Source organism: Rhamphochromis longiceps, linkage group LG6, assembly GCF_057381845.1.
Source record: "Rhamphochromis longiceps isolate RC_006_pf linkage group LG6, R_longiceps_female_GT1.1, whole genome shotgun sequence".
Classification (NCBI taxonomy): domain Eukaryota; kingdom Metazoa; phylum Chordata; class Actinopteri; order Cichliformes; family Cichlidae; genus Rhamphochromis; species Rhamphochromis longiceps.
The window spans coordinates 42,493,018-42,514,904 of record NC_140562.1 but is presented as its reverse complement, the minus strand read 5'-3'; the positions used below and the strand labels follow the sequence as shown (position 1 = coordinate 42,514,904).

General features: G+C 41.3%; 2 protein-coding genes across 5 annotated transcripts in view; both read right to left on the bottom strand.

Moving 5' to 3' along the window:
* rptor (regulatory associated protein of MTOR, complex 1) overlaps positions 1 to 5,215 on the bottom strand; it is a 217,397-nt gene extending 212,182 nt beyond the window's left edge. For 3 of the 4 annotated variants that reach the window (XM_085410819.1, XM_085410821.1, XM_085410822.1), the window contains exons 1-2: positions 4,777 to 5,215; positions 3,066 to 3,240 (exon numbers count right to left, since the gene is read on the bottom strand). In XM_085410819.1, coding sequence (XP_085266945.1) covers positions 3,066 to 3,233 — 168 coding nt within the window. In that variant the 5' untranslated portion in view covers positions 3,234 to 3,240; positions 4,777 to 5,215. Of the gene's footprint in view, positions 1 to 3,065; positions 3,244 to 4,776 lie in introns of all 4 variants that reach the window. The other variant, XM_085410820.1, reaches the window with a different exon arrangement.
* Positions 5,216 to 15,164: 9,949 nt separating this feature from the next.
* On the bottom strand, positions 15,165 to 21,665 carry LOC146668800 (uncharacterized). The gene is made up of 5 exons (XM_085408757.1): positions 21,563 to 21,665; positions 18,309 to 18,398; positions 17,892 to 17,987; positions 17,456 to 17,745; positions 15,165 to 17,273 (listed from the first exon to the last, which is right to left on the bottom strand). The coding sequence occupies exons 1-5, from the start codon at positions 21,563 to 21,565 to the stop codon at positions 17,039 to 17,041; spliced, it is 714 nt and encodes a 237-aa protein (XP_085264883.1). The 5' UTR covers positions 21,566 to 21,665; the 3' UTR covers positions 15,165 to 17,038.
* Positions 21,666 to 21,887: the final 222 nt, after the last annotated feature.

Here is a 21,887-nt window from a genome sequence, read left to right as displayed (position 1 = left end):
GCTCGATAAAAGAAATGTGATCCTTCCACCAACCTAACTACTACCACGACATGCTTTCTGATCAAAAATGACATGGCGCTTTATTAGTTAAAGTCAGCTGCTCGTCACCTGACTTTGCCCTGTACTGTACAAGCGTTCTTACAGGATATCTGATAGCTGTTATCGTGATTCTACTTGGTAGGTTCAGCAGCTGTACACACAATCCTGCTTTGCTCCGAGTGGCTGCAGATGACTGCAAACACACAGATGACTCAAAAGCTGTGACTGAACCAACAGCGGACTAAACACACAATTTGAACCAATAAGCCTAGTAATAGTGCAGGTTACCTGTCACCATACCGAGTCAACTCAATGTGTCTCACAGAACAAGACCTCTGACTGACCTCTGTTAGAGTCATTTGCCTTTTTCTTCTCTATAATACGCTTTGGTCTTGATTTTAAGATGTAAAATGCCCAGACATTTAACACAATGTTATTAAAATTGAACTAAATCATGAACTTTCTTCCCCAAAGTGCAGAAAGAGTTTTTTTAAAAGCCTTCTCACGGCATGCCTCTTTTGCCAGCCTTAACTTTTTGCTGACCAACTTGTTCTCTAAGCAAACTCCTATCGATACTGTCAGTCACCTTAAATCAGCCAAAGCACTACATGTGGTCTCAACTACCAGAGGTGAAAGTATGTGAAGCTGCAGGTCTAAACCTTCATGTCATTAAAGGGTTTCTACTAAAGCACTCCACATTATCAGAACTCCATCACCATCATCATCATCAATCAACTAGATAAAAATTCTGACGAATGCAAAACTCACTGGTAAAATGAACCTAAGAAGCACTACAGCCTCATCTGTGTCCTTTATGATTCTGCTCTAAGATCAGAAAAATAAACAGAATTAAACAAAACTGGCTAATGTACACTAGCAGCAATCAGCAGCAGGACTTAAAGTTAGGTGTCCGTCCGGTCTCGCTGCGCTGGACCTTTTTATTTATTTTTATTATAATAGAAATGGTGGTGTATTCAACACCACGTTTTCTCATTGTGTCCACAGCAGAGGATTTGCTGTTTCTGCTGCCTTTTAAAATGTTAGCATTCATGTTCATGTCACTTCTGACAAGATTACGATTTCTGACACACACGAATTTCAGTTTTGCGTGTGCTTTGAGTGTGCTCTGCGAGTGCCGACACAGGCGGGTGTAGTTGATAGCTGCCTGCTATGCTTCACCTTCACTGACCTGACGCCAACTGCCAGAAATTGCAATTCTACTAATGGCCACTTGAGGCCTGGTCCAAAAGTGAGCCAATCTGCCTAGACTCCCATATTAACACAACTTTACAGCATTAAATACATGGTTCAGTATCAAGTTATAAAAATTGTTACAAAATTGTTACAACCTACATGGAGACAATTACAACAGTTTTTTTCAGCAGGTCGCCAGTGAGCATCTGCTAGGATTCACCTCACCTAACCAGAGTCACTGACCTCTCAACCATAACTGTGCCGTTGTGCCCAGAGTATGTTTAATGAAATTATCTGACAAATAACATGGGATTCCATGTGGTACAAAGCTTCCAAGCAATCTGCTGTTCCACTTCAGTTGATTAAATAGTGGTTCTTCTAGAACTGATGATTTAAAAACTAATTAGCAGGTATCTGTGTATCTAGGCTGAGCCAGCAACTTAGTACTTGCTGTCTCATCTACATACGGTCACTTCTTGCTCAAAAGGAAACAAAAATGGACAACCAATCTACGAACCAGAAGATGACTTCAAAATGGCTTCAACCACCTTTCACATACTGCGTACAATCGACATTGATATCTTAATCATGTTTTTCAGAAAAAAAAAAAAAAACATTCAAATGCATTCTGAATTCCCCAATCCCCAGGCTACAGTCAAATTCAAAGCTAAATTCTGTTCTGCATAAGACACACAAATAAAGCTCTCGTAGCCCAGACATGTGAAAGGACACATTCTTCTTCCAAGTTTACAAATGAGGACGGAGGGCCTGAAAATGCTCTGAGCAATGAAAGATTTAACACGGTTGATTTAGCATGACTTCCTGATAGGAATGTCCATTTCAGCTAGCCCATATTACCTCTTTTAAATCAATAGCAGCTCCACATTTAATGATGCCTTCATTTCCCTGCAGCTTGACACCTCAGCGGGCACTGCGGAGTAATTCAACTCATGTCCTAACAGCAGCGAAGTTTTAAATTTTCATCTGGGTGAATTTCTACAATCGGTGCAGAGTTTCTGAGGGTTATGTACAACTAAGTGACATTTGCCAGCATTATAATGGCAGTGCTCTGTAGCCGTGAGGCGATAAAATAATCAGGTTGGTAGCACTGCAGTGGATCAAACGGCAGCTTTATGGGAGCTGAAACACACGGTGACCATTCATGTGGGAAACCCTTTTAGGTTCCCCCTGAAAGCGTAGCATTGGTAGCTGGTAATCAAGCAGAATGAAATGAATTGGCAGAGTAATAGAGACGAGGGTAGCCAGTGATTTGCTGCTGTTTAAAGACTGATAAGCTCTTGAAGCACAGCATGTAGCATCAAGGAATTTGATTTGTCTTTTTAATGAGTTGAATTTTTGAGAACTGGCCCCGTGGATAACCATTTGACCCACCCTGTCCTATAAAGCAGGAATTTTCTGCTGTAGTTACAAACCACAAGAAATCCTTCTAGGATAAAAATTAATGCTCAATCAATACGTTACATGAAAGATGATATCAGAGTTTGATCTTTTTGTGGGAACTGCTGATTAGAGGGGGGAAAAAAAAACATACTATAATATTTATCTTTTAAAAATAACAGTCTTTCTAAAGCTACATCTAAAGCATCAAAACTCATTAAATTAAATCAACAATCTTAGATTTCCTGTTTTATTGGTTCCTGCTTAAAACTAACAGTCCCATCAGATATATGAGCATGAAAATGCAGCTATACAGGTCGCTATGAGCTGAGATAAAAGGAAAAACAGCCTCTGTGACCTCAAAGCAGAGCTCACACAGGAAACATCCTCAGGCTCTTGATTTACTCCTGTACATGGATGAGAAGAGAAATTACCCTGTCCTTCATCCGCCAGCTCTGCGCCAGGGCCTTGGAGCCCTCAATCTTCTCTGAGTGCCTCTTCTTCATGAAGGCCAAGGGAAGTTTCCAGTCATTCATATCGGCCTCCTCTTCCTCAGCGAGGCCCACAGCCGGTGAATGAAGCAAGTCTGAGTCCATTTTCATCAGGGCCCTGCTGGGAGAGCGCTCATGTTAATGTCACTGGTTTGATTTTGAAGTGTCTTTGGCTGTAGCTACTGGGTATCCACAAAAAGATTGGCAGGCTCACTTTAGCCATTTAATTGCTGCATATAGTCGATATTGACATTAGTCTCAAAAATAAATAAATAAAAATCTTAAAACATAATTTGGAGACATTTCCAGTCCAGATGCAGCCAAATGTGCTACTGTGCAGCTATTTTATTAAGTAATGGATGATAAATAATAAAGAAAGAAAGTAAAAACAGAATATATACACAATAGATGTAAGCAATCCTAAATACATTTTTGATTACCAACTGAGATATTCATAGGAAAATTTAAACAGCAATAAAAGCGCACTGTCAGATAACTGCAGGAGGCCTGTTCAGAGAGCTCGAGACTTAGATCCAGATTTAGATGAATTTATTCATTCAAACGTCTTCAGTGTTTAAACAACATGTAAAAGAACTTTTGCTTCCTTTTTCAGTAATAAAACGTTTCATTATATTATCTTAGCACAAGTATAAAAAAATTAAGCATCATGACTTCGATCCACGTCTCTTTGTGCAGCTGTTGAAGTTCTACAGGATGAAGACGTGACCTGAGAGGCAGCCGCCCCTGTTTGTACATTATTGCATATGTTTGTCCCTCTTGGCCATGCTATCATCACAGATACAAGCCATTTCTTTTGGGCCAAAGTCTGCTTTGTCAATATGGATCACCAATCATCTGATAAAGTTCCGTCCTCTTAAATGCTTCCTATACAGGATTGGTGAGGGTTTATCCAAGCTGGCATTAGAAAGCAGGGGTAACACAGTCAATTTATAATTACTAAAACACTTAACAAGCATTGTGGGAAGAAGCCAGAGTACCTGCTACTGTCCGATAAAGTAAGAACAGCTCCATCCCTCCTTGTACTGTTGTTATGGGCTATACCAAGCAGACTGTTTCTACACTCAGATAATAATCTGATTATCAACACTGGCAGCTGACTTTTCCACTTTATGCCCTTTAAGTCATGGGATGGTGGTTATGAGTCATTTTTATGCCGTGTGAATCTGCTGCTGTGAATCCTGTTTGAATGAAACCCACAACAGCAACTGAAACCAAACACACTCACATCTGGCTTCCTCCACTTTATTTGAACAGGCTAGCTGCCTGACTCTGTAGCAAAGCAACAGCTGTAGAGATGTTTCAGCTCTACAGCTGGAGCCACGGGACAGGAGGTCGATGGGTTTTTATCTTTACTGCCTCTGCATTCGTGCTAAAACGGCCCAGCTGTGTTAAACTTGGCTGCACGGATGCTGGCGAGCAGCAGGCTCAGTCCAGTCCAGCTAGCTAAGCTAAACTAGCGCGGCTAATGTAACAGCTCTGCTGTCAGGTGTCAGACTGCACCGAGGCCAGTAATATTCACTTAAAGCCTTTTTAAAGCGAGTCTCTGAACCACACACGCGTGACAGAGATAAGGAGACCGATCAAATGTGCAGAAAAGGCACCTAGAGTGTCAGCGAAGCGTGCAGGTGCAGACCTTGGTGCGGTGGGATTATCAGCCCGGGCTGTGGAAGCTCTCCTTCTCCGGACAATGACAGACACGGTCGCACACACAATCCTGGTCAGCAAATTGTAGGGCAGCGTCCAGAGCCTGTAGAGTAAGTCAAAGCCGTCAAATCCGAGCTGCACGGGCGCGTGTTTGCAGGGGAATCTGCGGCTCCTCTCCCCACGGCTCTTCGCTATGGGAAGGGGCTGCAGGCGAGGCCCATCTTCACACGGACAGTCTGCCACAGCCACACGTAACGGCGGCCGCACTTATCAATGACTGGGCTTGCGTGGACTCCTTCTACGTACCAGCGGCCCTGGTAGTCGGCTCCGAGCGACGGTCTTCGAGGAAATCTCAAATAATTCCGGGAATTTCTCCGAAGAGGCACTTCTTCAGCACTTCTGCAAGGGCGCAGCCATCTTGAGTTGAACCCAGAATGCACTGTTGGGGCGGCGAAGCTGTCGTGAAACGTCACAGCTGTTGTTCCTGGCGTCACTCACCAAAATATAAACACACGTACTCACGTCAGCCTGAAGCCTTTGAAACCCGCACGAGAAAGTGGCTTTGAGCTGTCCTTGCACGAAGGTTGTAACTAATGAAAAGGTTGTAACTGAAGTCTTTGTAGTTCTTGCAGTTTTAACGTAAGTGTACATTTACCGACGCAAAACCTTTTTTCCTCCAAAAAGCATTTACGATTTTGTAAATACTTTTTTAAAATGATAATGGCCATTTTTTGTGGGGGTTTTTTTTTCTTAAATCTTAAATTTTATTTCTTACATAGAATTTTTTATGACTTTTTCCTCCCGTATGTTGCTCTGTCACCAGATTACTTCAGCTTGACAATGTGGTTTGCTTTGCTGCTTCCTTTGGAGGAAGTTCCTCTGTTTAGGAAAAGGTGCTTTGGAATTAAGAAAACGAGGTTATTATGGTTTTGGTTTTCTTTCTTCTCCTGACATTTTTCCCTTGAATTTAATTGTAGTATTTTTTTATAAGTATTGAACTTTATGTTCTGCGTCTTCAATTTACAGTAAAGGTCAAAGAAATAAAGAAAAACTTCAGCTTGACAAAGTGCTTTACAACGTCATTTGAGAAAACAAATCTCATTATTTAAGAAAAGGTGCTTTGTTATTTTTAAAATGAGAACGGAGGTCTGGAAACAAGGACTTTCCCCCCCCCCCCCAACATATTTTTTCCAACTACCCGTTTAATGTAGTTTGTAGTAACAAATTTAGATTAAAATATGACTTCATAAAATCCCAAATAGGTTGTGATGTTATCTGCTTGGTTATTAGCTTACAGAAATAACATGTACCACATGCGTGGTTAAATACATCTCACCACAGCTACACCAATTATTTCCAGTAGGCTTAAATGTATTGAATTGCTGCCATGCGATTGGTCGATTAGATATTTTTGTTCATAAACAGTTGAAGGGGTGTACTTAACAAGCGCCGGTGAATCTGGTCCATATTTTTGTACCAAATGTCCTTATTTTTCCTTATTAAAGGGAAAAGGTTTAACAAACAAACAAAAAAAGAATACACTTACACAGGTTTGTGGCCTTATTTATTCAGCGATAGTGGGGAAAAGCACTGACATGGATCCTTCCTTCCTTTCATCCTAAACACCAAAGTATTTGTTTTAATTGTGAAACTATTTCAGGATATTTTGCTGTCACTTAAGGGGACATTTGCTAAATGTCATTATTTTTTTAATCAGTGCCAGCTAACATTAATTTAGTTGTTACACCACAAGCCATACAATACAATACAATCAATTGACTTGTTGTATGAGTAGGACGTCAATACTATTGAAATGGACTGACATTTATACAGAAGTTATCTTGCTTAATAGTCATCAGTGTGCTTTAAATTACCAGTGACATGCACACAAGTTAGAATAATCAACCAACCTAACAGGCATGTTTTTGGACTGTGAGAGGAAACCAGAGCACCTGGAGAAAACCCATTTAGTCACAGTTTGAAAACATCGAAAGTCTGTACAAATAAAATCCTCAGGAGGGCTCAGTTTCAGAGCCCTCTTACTGTGGGGAAATAGCACCAACCACTGAAATCTACAGGGTTCCAGTAACCATATTATCCATTTTTTAAACCACTCATCCAATTCTGAGTCATGGGTGGTGAAAGAATCACTTGTTAACCTTACATGTATGTCTGAGAGAATCCACACACAGTGGCGCAATGGTTATCCCACTGTCATCCCACACCAAGAAGGTTCCTGCTTTTAAACAGCTGGCCAGCTGAAAAGCTGGAGCCTTTCTGTGTGAAGTTTACATGCATAGATTTTATTAGCATACTGTAAGGTTCTCTGTCCCGGTCGTTGTGTCCTTGGGCAAGACACTTTACCCTACCGCCTACTGGTGTTGGCCAGAGGGGCTGATGGCGTGATATGGCAGCCTCGCTTCTGTCAGTCTGCCCCAGGGCAGCTGTGGCTACGACCGTAGCTGCCTCCACCAGTGTGTGAATGCGAGAGTGAATGAATAGTGGAATTGTAAAGCGCTTTGGGTGCCTTGAAAAGCGCTATATAAATGCAATCCATTATTATTATTATTATTATTATTATTATCCCAATCTCCCTTTCAAGTGTTACCAAACTGGATGGAAAGTATGAACTACTAACTGAAAGCAGTCTGACAATTTCTGAGAGACTAAAACTTGCTTCTATCTGACTGCTGTAAAAGTGACTGACAGCGAGCTGTTGGGATGCTCATCCTTTTGGCAGGCTGATTTCTTGGTCAACTTTCTACTTGCTTGTTTACTCAGCTTGTCCCAACAGCCAACTCTCGGAAAGGTCCAGATGGTTTCAAATGTCTTCCATTTCATAAATATTTAGACCATATTCTCCCCAGAACACTCAAACCTTTAGAAATGATTTTCTACCCTTGGTCTGATCTCTGCCTCACCACAGTGTAACCACACAGATCTGCAGAGAGTTCTTTGGATTTCATTGCACTGATATTACCCCGATAAGCAGTGTGGATTGCAGGCAGGACTTTTATGTGCACATGTGTATGCCTCACTATATTATCCCCAATCAACTCAGTGTTCCACAAAGGGAATCTGGTGCCGTTTGAGACACATTTCAAGAATAATTAAAGCAGAAAGAATAAACCAGACCGAAAATCTGGAGCAAAATCAAGAAGATGTTTGTAAATGAGAGATTTATTTAACCTGAAAATGTGCACATCACCCCTCAGTGAGATTAAGTGAATCTTAAGCTAGTTCATAAGGAGTGTTGTGTTATATGTAAGTCATAAATGTGCCCAGACCCAGCCATTTAGACTGGCTTTAGCTGTGCTTTTTAAACCAGTATAGCAAACTGGTGGTCATACATAAGCTACACATCCATAACATGGTGTCTAACCAGATGCTGGCCACACATTTTCGACCAGGATATGTCCTTCAATGCTTATATCTCTAAAATTAGAAACAGTCTCAGAGTGATGCTGAAAAATTAGTTCATGTATTTATTATTTCTAGGCTTGACTATTGCAATTCATAATTATTAGGTTTCTCCCATTGAATACTGCAGGTTGCCCATTTATTGCAGCATTTTATGATGACTGACGCTTTCTGGATGTTTGCATCAAACTTCTGATCACACAGTCTTCTAAACTGAAGGCAGTTTCAGAATCAGAATCAGAATCAGAAAGGGTTTTATTGCCAAATGTTGAGCAGGTTTACAACATTAGGAAATTGCTGCGGTGCTTCAGTGCAAACATACTGTCATAAATTACGCTTAAATAGACATGAAAATAAAAATAAGAATAAGAATTAAAAGTGCTAAGTAGATAGATATATATATGATATATACATGAGTGCAGGTGGTGATCAGTGCCAAACATGGAATGATGCAGTGAACACAGCGTAGGGTCATGTGTTAGTGGTGGGAACAGTCATACGGTTATTGTTCATGTGTCCGACAGCAGAGGGGAAGAAACTGTTCTTATGGCGAGAGGTTCTGGTGCGAATGGACCGGAGCCTCCTGCCTGAGGGGAGCAGGTCAAACAGACTGTGTCCAGGGTGAGAAGGGTCAGCTGAGATCCGAGCTGCACGCCCCAGTGTCCTGGAGGTGTACAGGTCCTGCAGAGATGGGAGTCTGCAGCCAATCACCTTCTCAGCAGAGCGCACAACACGCTGCAGTCTCTGTTTGTCATCTGCAAACTTGATTAGCTTGACAGACTGGTGGGTGGAGGTGCAGCAGTTGGTGTACAGGGAGAAGAGCAGAGGAGAAAGAACACAGCCCTGAGGGGAGCCGGTGCTGATGGTCCGGGAGTCCGAGACATTCTTTCTCAGCCTCACATGCTGCTTCCTGTCCGTCAGGAAGTCAGTGATCCACCGGCAGATGGGATCAGGCACATTCATCTGGGAAAGCTTGCCTCGGAGATGGTCTGGAAGGATGGTGTTGAAGGCAGAGCTGAAGTCCACAAACAGGATCCTGGCGTAGGTTCCTGGGGAGTCCAGATGCTGCAGGATGAAGTGTAGGGCCATGTTGATGGCGTCATCTACAGACCTGTTGGCTCTGTATGCAAACTGCAGGGGGTCCAGGAGGGGGGCCGTGAGGGTCTTGAGATAGGAGGGAACCAGGCGCTCAAATGACTTCATGACCACAGATGTCAGAGCCACGGGTCTGTAGTCATTTAGTCCAGTGATCCTAGGTTTCTTGGGGACAGGGATTATGGTAGAGGACTTGAAGCAGGCAGGCACATGACATGCCTGCAGTGAGGAGTTGAAAATGCCAGAAAACACTGGGGCCAGCTCGTTTGCACAGTGTCTGAGGGTGGCAGGAGACACACCGTCTGGGCCGGGAGCTTTTGAGCATTCAGACTCTTAAACTGCTTCCTCACATCTGCTTCATGAATATGAAGAGTTGTGGTGGGAGGAGGTGGTGTGAAATCCTCCTTTGTGTGGGGTGAGGAGGGGGGTGTTGTAGGTGAAGTGTTTGAAGGTGGTGATGGCTCTATGGAGGGGGGAGAGGTGCTTGTTTAAGCATACAAATGCCACATCTCATGTAATGTAAATCAGCACTTGTTAAAATCTGTTACCTTTGTAAGTTCTGTTATTTTTCATTAAGTTGGTCTCAGAATCACAATTGAAAAAATTAAGTCAACTGTGAAAATTCACATAAATAATAACTCGGCTCAGGAGAATAATTCAAAGTTCCAGTTTTTACACAAATTGCTGAATTATTGATGTCACAGTCAAGATATGATGGATGAAAGGTAAATGTTTGGTTATTTGTAAGAAATTGTTGATCAATGCTGTAAAGTCATGTTTTTCAATCATTTTCCTTAATATTTAATTACTTGTATCAATAAGCTTCCCTGCAGTGTGCCTTTGAAATATTAGTTTAACTTAGAGATTAGTTCTGTGTGCACGTTCATGGTTATCCAGGTGATTTCGCGAACTCGGAAATAAGGCAGCTGGACCTTTTTAGGTTTTCATCAAAGACGCATCTTCTGTTCTATAACAACTGGTGGAAAGTCCCAGATAATAAACCCTTAGTGAGTTGTGATGTGAGCTGAGGTGTAAAAAAGGCGGTTATTGCCACCACTGGGCCTGACAGGTTAAACCACTGTGAGACATTGCTCCTCCCCAGCATTATATGAGCTAATGAGGTTACATGACACAAGCTGTGAATGGGGGTTGAAATGTCTGGGGCTCTCTGACTGTGTTGTAGGTAGCTGATAGCCGGTGTCGTAAGCCCACATTTCTGCTCAACGATAGTCGTTCACAGCGAGCATAGATGGCCTCTTTTACTCTTCTCTCCAACAGACTTCCTTCTCAGCCCAAAATGTGAACTTTGGCATCATCAAAAGAGCGACCTTTGTCCTTTGCTGTAGATGTACAGCTCAGTCTTGTCCTGCTCATCTGTGTTGTGCCATATTTTGTGGAGTGGATGTTTGGTATCTCCTGTTAAGAGGTCAGAGCTCTCCTCACTGCACTGCACCGTATACGAGCTTGTTGAGCTTTTGTTTGGATGCTTTGTCCTTGGGATGAAACAGTTTTTGTTTGAGGGTGTTGCTGGGTTTGAAGTGCACTGAAATGTCATGCTTGGAGAAAATTCTTCTGAGTTTCTCTAACAAATCTGTAATGTTGTTTTGTCTGTTGGTATTTTTCTCCCTGGTTGTTATCTGACATTTCTTTAATTGTTTGTGTTCCACTGGGTGCCGGGAGTGAAAGAGCTGGCATCAGTCTCTGTGTGTGGATTTCAGGTAAACTTCATTGTTGAGGCTTCCACCCTATATAAATGAACACAGCACATTCCAGAAATGGTAACCTTTTCCTTTGTATCCTCTGTGGTGAACTTGATGTTTTTATCCACTCAGTGGAAAAACATCAAGTGAAGGACTTGACCTCTTGGGTTCTGATTTTAACCCAGGCGACGCTGACATATCTGAACCCAAGTCTTGTCCCTATCAAAGAGCCTAGAGCTTTACTTTCCACTTCCTTCGCTTAAAGGTTGGCTGTGTTGGTGACAATCAGTAGCCCATGGCACATGCATGTTTTTACCAGTAGACACCCTCATTGTATCTGAAATATGGGATGGTAAGGCAGAGGTCCGACAGGGTGCAAACCTAAACAGGGGTGAAGGTGGTTTGAGGAGCTGTCTTGCTGTTGTGGTTTCCTGACAGCATCCACTGCCTTGATTGCCTTGATACCTAAAAAGTGAAAAAAAAAACATCACATGACTGCATGGTTTAACCTGGAGTCAGCAGATGAGTTTATACTGGTAACAGTGGGTCAGAAAGGGACTCCTTCTTTTTGGAGATTATGTATCAGAATTTCAGGAGCAGGACCACGCCTCCAAAAACAAGCTGCTTCCGGTTCTCATCTATATAGGTTCTCATCTATATAGGTTCCCCTAGTTCTGCAAGCTGTTCATTCTCGTCTACGTGCCCCACCCTCCCTCCTTGTTTTCAATTCTTTGACTTCTTCACTTCTATTTAGTACATGGGGATCTGCCAGGCCCGGGAGCTGTCGCCAGTCCCCTTTGAGGCCTTCCCCAAACCGCAGCTCAATTCATGTCCAAGCATTCACCTTTACCTATTAAAATGCTGTCAAAATGAGGACGTAGGCTCAGCTAGTGAAATGATTCTTGGGAGGTCCATATATACAGGGTGTAGCATTGTTGGGGTATTGATATGGCTTCCCCTGCCTCAGGTTTTCAAGATGTTATAGACAATGAATTACTTTCTTCTTGTAGCTGCTGTGGGGTCTCGCCTCGAGACCTTGTAAGTGCTCCTGTCGCTGAGGAGTGTGGTAATTTTGGAGTGTTAATCAGTTGAGTTGAGAAGAGGGAAGGCCTGCCCGGACCATGATTGTATCTCCTCTTCCTCCAAGTGTAAACCCACGTGTTCACAGAAAAGTGACCAAGTGCAGTATATAAATATACAAGTCACAACACAGTTAATGTATATTTTTAACAGAGAGCTGCTAAAATGCTACAAAGCAGCATTTGCATTCATTTTTAGTAATATTTATTAGAAATAAGTCTAATATATTCTCCATGAGTTTTTAGAGCTTGTCTGCTAAACACAGCTGCCTGCTTTGGACATTTAATTACGCTGACATCAAGCTACGAGTGAATTAATAAAGTTGGGATTGAACATTAAATGATTAGTTAAAAAGCAGTTTCACATTGTCTCATTATTTTCACACGGTCATTTTTGCCGTACAACTGTGGGTCGTTCTAAAGTCAGGCGTGTCTTTAAAACGAAACACTCATTTTATTTGTTCTTGTTCAACAAAATAATGAGGTTTGGTGCGCACAGCCTTGCTTTTGTCATCACCTGCAGGAGTCAGGTGAACAGTGCGTCTTCACACATGATTTGTTCCAAACATCCTTTTGCTGTAAAGCTTCACACTCATTTCTCAAACAGCGGGAGCTAAAGGTTTGTTTTTGAAAGAAGCCTCGTGGAAGAGAAAAAAATCAGTAGTCTGCGTACTCACTCAGGCAGTCGGTCGTGACATTACTGAGAGCTGTTTAATTGAGGGAGTACAATCAACATGTTTATCAGTTTGTTCTAAGTCAACAAATAGATTTGCTCTGAGGCCTTGATGACTTTAATCAAGCACAACATGGTCTGTCTTGGGCACAAAAGACAATGCCGCGCTGTGATGACTAACAGCTTTCTTTGGGCTGTCAGCTCATCAGAAAACATGAAAATGCTACACCAGATGGATGGAGCATGAAAATATCCCTGTCTTTGCATTCGCGAGTGCGACAATCATTGCTATGGCCTCTTGGCTTACCGCACTAGCAATCTGGTGTGCAAGAAACTCATAGGTATATCTGATTCTCAGCCACAGTGTCCACTGCAGGGGGGAACCAATCCAATCTCCCAGGTGTGATAGAGGTTGGGACCCTGGAATGACTGATATCTAATGGTGGTGAGAAAAAAAAGAGGAGATTAGTCTACTTTTTCCTCATGTGCTTTTCTGCCATGTAGAGAATAAGGTGACATGATCAACTGGGCTAGATCTCGGGAGCTGGTGCCAAATAAGGCTGGGGCAGGAAAAGGCTTATAATCCTTTTTCCACAGATTGATTTCTACAAGACCAGAGAGAAAAGAGACTAATGAATGTATAGATTTGAGTAAGTGAGTGTTCATAGGAGGAAGCTTTGCTATCATGTGATCCTCGAATATGATGTCAATATACGGGTGACTCCTGTGAAGGAGGAGAGGTGTGCTGGAGCATCGATCGTTGGCTCGTCTGCAGTCATATTTTAGAGAAATGTTGTCCCTCAGAAACCTTTTTATTTGCCCAGCACTTTAATAAATCAAGTTCAACAAGAATTAAAATGCATTACTAAAACATCAAAATCATAAAATATGAGTAAGTTTTTTTTTTTTTTTTAAGTGTTTTAATCCTGCATCTATTGCTGTTTAAGCCAAGTTTACAGCACATCAATAAAAACAGCTACAGTGATTAATGCTTTGTTCTAAGTTGCATTATGATGATCAGTATTTACCCTCTGAGCAGCTCCGAAGTGAGTCTCAGGCTTCATAATTCACATTCAAGGTTGACTGAGAATATGAATTGTAAATCCATCAAGTCCCCAACTGAAATGTGAAAGACAGGCTCACACTGTTTGCCTCAGTGTGGGCTTTAAATGATACTCACAGGAGGTTGATATTTACATAGATATCAGATTATTTTTTTATTGTTATTATTTTGGTTGTTGGAGGCTGCAGGCACATAGTGGCTTATCCTCGCTGCATGTTGAAAATGAGAGCTGCATAGACTCTGGGGTGCATGCAGGGTGTGGCAAATTGGTGACAAGAGTAGAGCTGCTACTAATGACTGTTTTCACTCCTGGCTGTTGATTGCAGGAAATAACCAGGTGAGTAACTCCAGAATGCAAGTTTTTGAAATCTGATCTCTTTCATTTACCAAATAGACCAAGACTCAGCAAATACTGTGGTTACTATATGCAAGACAAGGCCCCCTCATCAATAATCAATATTGTTTCTAATTAAATTTCTTTGGACTAATTGCTGCAGTTTTGGTTAGGAGGTATAATTAAAATGCCCTCCTAAATTAATGCCATAGGCAGGTGGACACGGGCCGAGAATGTTTTACCAAATGAGGAGCGAGCAGGCAGAGATTAAAAAATATCAAGCTACCAGTAACTCTGCAAGACCCACAGACTTTATCATGGCTTAGCAAGAACTCACTGGCAGGGCACACTGAAATAATTCACCATTCTTTAATAGGAACAATCAGGTAAATACACGAGTTAAGGTTAGCCTTAATATTCAAAGCTTGGAATGAAGAATTGTTCTTTTGCACGTTTGCACAGGCCAATTCTCTGAAGGTCCAAAACAAGTAGAATTTTTCAGAATTGTTTCCAGTTGACAGTTTTTCTCTTGGTTTTTGCAGGTGTGTTTCATCAAGTGCAAGAGCCGTCAGACTAGCATGTCAGGGAGCCATCTAGCACGAAGGAGGGCACGGCAGGTAAGCACAGCTTCACAGAGTTGCAGAAGCGTAACATCAAAGGGCAGCCTGAGTTTCACTGCAATACTAAAGGAGCAACAAGCAATGAGAGAAGAGTTGGAGTTAAATACTGTTGGTAAGTGGTAATGAGCTGCAAGTGAGCTAACCGGTGCCAGAAGAAGTAATGCCAAGCACACCCACACAGATGATAGAGGGAGGCAAAGGGAGGAGAACGTAGAAGCACAAGAGTTTTCAGTGTGAGACGTGATCTCTGACTGTAGTCTTTGTTATTATAATGTGGTTGTTAATTCATTAAGTTTGTTTTAAACCCAGATCCTGTCACAGTCTGGATGAAGCTGACTGTGTGAGAGTGAGAAGGAGAACCCAGGTTCAGACACGGAAGGAGACGGAACTGAGTTTATACAAAAGGCGAGCCGTTTATTAGGCTGAAAAAACATGAATACAAAAACGAAGCAAGGTGAACAGGGGGCGAGAACTAAAACTAAAACCTGACAAAAGTTACACAAACATGATTCTGAACAGGTGCATGCGAGGAACTATGAATAGGAAACATGAACCATGAAAGAATTTAAACCTGAAGTAACATGGAGGGAGGAAAACGGATGACCTGACAAAGACTGAATGAAAATACACAGACTAAATACACATAGGAGGTGATCAGGGGAAGTGGAAACACATGGGGAAACAACTGATTGGGATTAACACCACAGGCGAAGCAAAACAAAACACAATGAACATGGAAACACCAGACTCTTCAAAATAAAACAGGAAACACTGAGACATAGACATAACAACACAAGCTTGACACGGACATAAAACACATGAGAACCGATAAGGGAGATGAGAGCATGGGTGTAACTAAAAGTAAAACAATGAGGACAAGAAAAAGACTCATAAATCAGGAGACAGAGATGAAACAAAAACTAGAATAAAACTCGACTAAATCCCGACTAATAATACAACACAAGAACATAACATATTTTCAATATAATATAAGAAAATCAAAAATCCTTTTCTGACTTTAGTTGGAAAAAAATATGCCCGTCCATGTCAGTTTAGGTGTACATAGTGTGTAGTCTTATGCAAACAATATTTGAACCTGATGCACTAGAAAGAAAAGAAAATCAACTACAACTCTTTTTCACACGCATTGTTTTATTTGCAAAATACATTTTCCACATAAAAAAAAAACATCTCAAGAAAGTGGAGATGATTATGCTGATTATCACTACAGGTTGCAGAGTGAGTGCTTCCCAGAGCAGTGATTTTCCCCCAGAGACTGTACATATGTCTGCTGAGCTACACAGCAGGTTGTCCACTTCCTCGAGCTGCAATTCTGGTCCCCAGACTTCAAGTCTGCTCAGTGATGTGGGGAGCCCAGGTAGCAGCTTGATGTTTGGTTAAAAACATCCAATCATCATATCAGAAAAAAAGTGAAAACACATTACATATTCATCATGTCGAGGTAAAACCTTAAACACGCTGTCGTCATTTAAAAGTTATCTCACACTCAGTGGATGTGGGATGCAGGCTGACGGTCAGAGGAGAGTGTTGTTTGCTTTCAGAGCCTTTACATTGAGGGAGAGGGAACATCATTAAAAAAAAATCCTTCTAAAGGCTACAGGTGAAACTGCACAATGTATAGATGCTGCAGACACTTTCTCAAGCTTCAGATGGCACAGAAGCTTGTAGTTACACCTGGAGGTTGAAAGTGGAGGACAGGGATCTGAAATAGTTTGTGATGCTGCGACAGACTATCTGAATCTTCAGGCAGATGTTTTAGCCTTCAGGCAGCAGCTGCTGGCGGAGACTGAGGATTGTTGGAAAAGACTGCAAGAATCAGGGTTCACGCTGGATGCTGCCATTTAAGGCTTGAGTCTGAGCTGGTGGCATAAAGCTGCTGTAATCAACTGCGGCTGCAGACAAAGGTGGAAATTGTGCACTGGGAGAAGCCGCAGGTTTTGGGTCAGGCTTCGGAGGCTGCTGGATGGAAGTGGCAAAAACTGAGGCTGTGGTTGGCTCCTGAAAGATGTTGATGGAAGGCTGGGTTCACTTAAAGTTCAGGATGCATGAGGCAGAATGTGGAGTTTGCTGCTGTAGGTGGAGACTGAGATGTAACTCGATGTCAGAGGTCGCAGTTCAGTTTTGTGCCAGAGTTTTTTCTTGCATCAAGGTCAAGCCTGTGTCTGTTTAATATTTACAGCTGAGTTCAGTCTTTTTGAGTCTTTTGATCAATATTTACAGTTTGATTTTTTGCTACATGTTTGTATTTAGCAATGTTTTGCTTTTTTCCCCCGAGAAGGCTCCCGGGGATCCGGTTCATGTGAGATGTCCACTTCTATAAGAGGAGGATAAACTTCGTCTTCATGTAATTCACTGACCATCAGTAGTCCACTATCACCCTCTTGTAAACTAATTTGTGGACAGTTAAGTTTCTCCCAGAGGCGCTGTTTTATGATACGGCCAAGCTGAACAGTATATGGCCGGGGCCGCCCATTTTTATATCTGTAAGACAGGAACACACACAAATTTATTGTTTCAGATTTGAAAAAAATATGAGAGAATTTGTCTTAGTTAATTTTTCACAAAAAATAAAGAGGAATTTCCCATTATTCTTATTTTCTATTTAAATTGGGTAAAGTATCTATGAGACAGATTTTTAATTATTTTAATAAAAATCAACTTACTTGAGCATATCATCCACTACAGAGTGGTAGATCTTCTGATACTCTTCTACGGTGTATCCATGGATCAACAGAGGTGTCTCCCTCTGCTCCAGGACACCACCGGGGCTCAGCTCAGTGGGAGAGGCCTGAGGAGTGGGAAATAGATCCTGGACAGGAGAAGTAGTCGATGGCTCAGCGAATCCTTGGGTCTGCGCAGGTGTCAGAGCAGCAGTGCTCAGTTGTGTTACAGTGATGACCTGATGGAGGTCAGGACAACTGGAAGCTTTGGCCTCTGGGATGAAATCCTGGACCTGGAAGAAGCGAAGAGCAGATTGTGTCAAATTTAATGACTTTGTTTTATTTGTTTCTATTCTAAGACCACATGGGTGTTTATTTTTCCAGATTTATCTGAATTTAGAATGCCCACTCTGTCTCAGTCAGTAAGAGCAGCTATTACCTTGTTACAGCCAGCTCCAGTGGTTTCCTGACAAGAGGATACTCTTTTCCTCTTCCTGCAGCGGGTATTGTCCTCCAAGTAAAAATTCTTGCCGCACTGCAACAGCACAAACAGGTCCATGTTAGAATTAAGGGTGAATAAGGTTAAAGTGACAACAAGTGTTGAATAAAAAGGAATTTTAAAAAGAATAATAATCAAATAAAGAGTGTTTTGTCGTGCAAGCCTGGTCACATATTATCTGCATCTGTTGGAAGTAAATAATATTAATGAATCCTATATTTTAAAAGTATAAAGCAATGAAGTTATTATATTGGGGTTTTTTTTGCACTTTTTTATTTATTTAGATATTTTCACAGCTGGAAAAGATGCTCAGATCTTTTACTGATCAGTGTCCCGGACAGTAAGCTCAAGCGTTACCTTGATAAGGGCGCATCCAGGCTGAACAGAGCAGACTCTTTTTCGCTTCCTGCAGCGGCTGTCATCCTCCAAGTGAAAAGGCGTGCCACACTGTTATAACACACAGACACCGATGTTAGAACAAGGGTAAAAAGAGCAGCTGGTAAATTTTAATGAGTATTTCTTTAAAAAAAATTATTTGAAGAAGTATTTTGCTGAATATGTCTGCATCTAGTGAAAATAAAGATAGTAAATACTCCTGCACTAGTCTAATGAGCTTGGAAAGAAAAGCGACTGGACTTTGTCAAGTTTCTTTGAAGATGTTTCACCCGAGAAGCTTCTTCAGTTCTAAGAGCAATTGGTTGAGAGTCTCAGATTTTGAGCCCCCAAGAGGGTCATGGAGCCCCTATTGTTCCTCTTGCCTAATCACACGATCCAAGGTGTGAAAACTCGTCTAGGTCACAATCAGCCAAGGTTTAGGGTGAACCCATGGTGAAACCTGGCCCCACCCTATCATGTAATTTACTGAGGTCAAACGGCCCAGGATGTGAGTGGGCGTTAAAGCGTCTGGGAAGGATCCCAAAACTGGATTATTGATGCCAGACCGTTGGTGTTCAAAGATGGTCATTCACAGCAGACATAGATGCTTCTTTCACTCCTCTTTCAAACCATCTGTCTTGGTCCAAAATGTGAACATTGGCATCATCGAAAGAGTGACCTTTGTGGACAGCCGAGCCTTGTCCCGTCGAGGTGGCTCTTCCATGTTGTGCCATGCGTTTATGAAATTGCTGTTTGGTCTCTCCAATGTAGAGGTCTGAGCATTTCTCGCTACACTGTACAGCAAACACTATGTTGTTAAGTTTGTGCTTAGGAGTCTTGTCTGTGGGATAAACCAGTTTTTGTCCGAGTGTGTGGCTGGTCTGAAACGCCTTCAAGGAAACCTAAAGAAGTCCAGACGCTTTTCTTTCCAAGCTTCTTAGACTACGATGACCTGGGTGACTCAGAACCTTCACAGACATACTCCTGCACTACATGACCACCTATTATTTTTTTGATGCCAAATCATACATCACAGCAGGTCTCACTACCATTTTTTTAACTTTCCCGAAACTTGTCCGTTTCATTCAAAAGTGGGCTAATTTTAACAAATGAACACGTGTTTAACCCTTTAAGACCTACCATAGAACCAAGGCCGCCAGAGCTTACTTTATATCTTTACATGCTGTAGTGCCATTCATTTTTGGGAGCATTTCAAGTTGCTATACATCAATACAACTGTTACAGCCCATATTTTAATAATATGTATGCATTAAGTCCATAGTAACTACATAAATTGCAAAAAAGTGCAATAAACTACAAAAAAATTGAAAATCGTTTTTGTTTAGTTTTTTGCAAAAAATAGTTTACAACAACAGGAAATTTATTTTGAGTGTCTTCATAGTTTTATTTTTGAGATACTCCTGCAAGCACTTTTTATGCAATATTTGCAAAGCTATATGTAGAAGGAAACCGTGACCTAGGACAAGCTGATGGCATAAGATGTAAGTACAACTCCTCCGGTTTCATATGCAAAAAAAATTATTGCGCTAACTTACGCGGTTCCGGTTTTACAGGGATTTAAAAATAGTTACGCAAAACGGAGCGTGCCCGCTCTGACCGGCTTTAAAGGGTTAATAAATCCATTGTTATCTCCATGTGCTGCATAGAAGGGTGATTTCTGTGATATTGTTTTGTAGATTGTTAAATACATTTGGGATGAACAACCAACTACTTACAAACAAGTCAATTTTGAACTGTAAACATAATGGGGGGGACCATAAGCTAATTTTTGCCTAGGGCCTTGTTTTGAGTTGATCCGGCCCTGCTCTAACAAATAGAAATCACAAACTTTCAACTTGCATGTCCTTGTTAGAAAAAAATTCTTTTCCTTTTCTTTTTATTAAATTCCTAAAAATGTTGCTTTTTTGAACGAAAACTATTTAAATAGTATACTATTTAATGGCGTCATATCTACATTAGATATTTACAAGGTTCGAATATATCACACATGATGCAGCTCTGCGCGCACTGATCTGCGCTGTCTGTCTCTTCTCAGACAGTGGGTGGGGTTAATTGAGGTCTAAAGCACTCACAAGTAATTAATATCACCCAACAAACTTCTCTCATAGCCTCCTGGCAGCACATTTCGATGCTACCCTTTTTTTTTCTTTTCTAAAAACCTTGAAACCTCACATGCGCCGTGATGAAAGCGGTGTTCTGGGAGTCAGCATGGCTTTCAGTGCAGGTGATGCTGAAGAAAAATAGTCAGTGGATGTGCTGCTTTGAAAGAAATCGTCGAGTCTGTGAAAACCTGGCTTTTCTGCACCGCTGAGCCAGTGGAGCTGAAGGACGAGGCCCGTCTTTATTTGCATAACACTGAAATGTGTCAGGCTTTCTTTTCACCTCTTTTGTCCAACGTTTCATCCGGATTTCACTCAACCAATCACTCGCGTTTACTGGAATTACTCAATTAATTACCCTAACCCCGATGTAAACGCTCTTGTTCATATTATAATGACTCTGTAATAGGGTTTTGGTTAGTAGGACTGCTGTATCTTTACGCCACAAATAGTTGCATTTGGGTCTTTTCCAACATTACAAGGAAAGTGAATTAATGTATGAATAAAATAAATTCATCTGTTTTTAAAGTACTACAAAGTTTGAGTATGTAGTTCCTAAGTGTGCCTGAAGGGGGCAGTTATACAAAACTCATTTTTAAAATTTCAATAATAACAAAAAACAAACACATAAATATGTACGTAGCTGTTAAAATCCCCACTTTCCTCCATTCTTGTATTAATCCAGACGGTCAAAGTTAAACACTGATTTCTGATGTTTCTCTGCACCTCACATAGTTTTTTCACCAAAATTACAATGTAACTAACAAATGAATGTATACATTAATGGCTAAATAAATGCTTTGGTTTTCGTTAAAATGCACCTTTTTGTCTGATTTACGGGATATGCTTCATCAACTAATTCAAAAATAACAAATTAAGCAATTTACATGTTGATTAATTAAATTTGTAAGTCCCCGGAAGAACAAACAAACAAAACAAATCTGTTTGTATAAAAATGAATTTTTCTCTCACTTTTCAGTGAACAGCAGTAAATAAAGCAACACTGGAAAAATTCACTGAGGAGCCCAAAAGAGACCTTACTGTAATATATCCACATAACATTATATACCGGTACCCATCATTTTGTTGTATTTTGTCCCTGCTGAGATCACTTACCATCTCTGAAAAATTAAGCTTCGACGGTGTCAGCAGTCCAGGTAGATAAGAAGTTAAGCTCCTATGTGATGACCCCGAGTTTTAGCTCCTTGTTGAGTCCGCCTCTCAGGTATTAATCTTTGGCTCCTCCCACCTCATTGAGGAACTGACGTCACCTCGTTCACCTTAAGTCCCTGGGCAGGGGACTAAGACTCAATGGCAGCAGGCATTTAAATAAATGAAACATTATGGCCTTAGATGAAAGTAAGTGTGAAATGTAGCACAACTGCACCTTCTATTGTTTTTTTTAACATTAACTGAATTGACTGACGCACAGTTCCCCCTG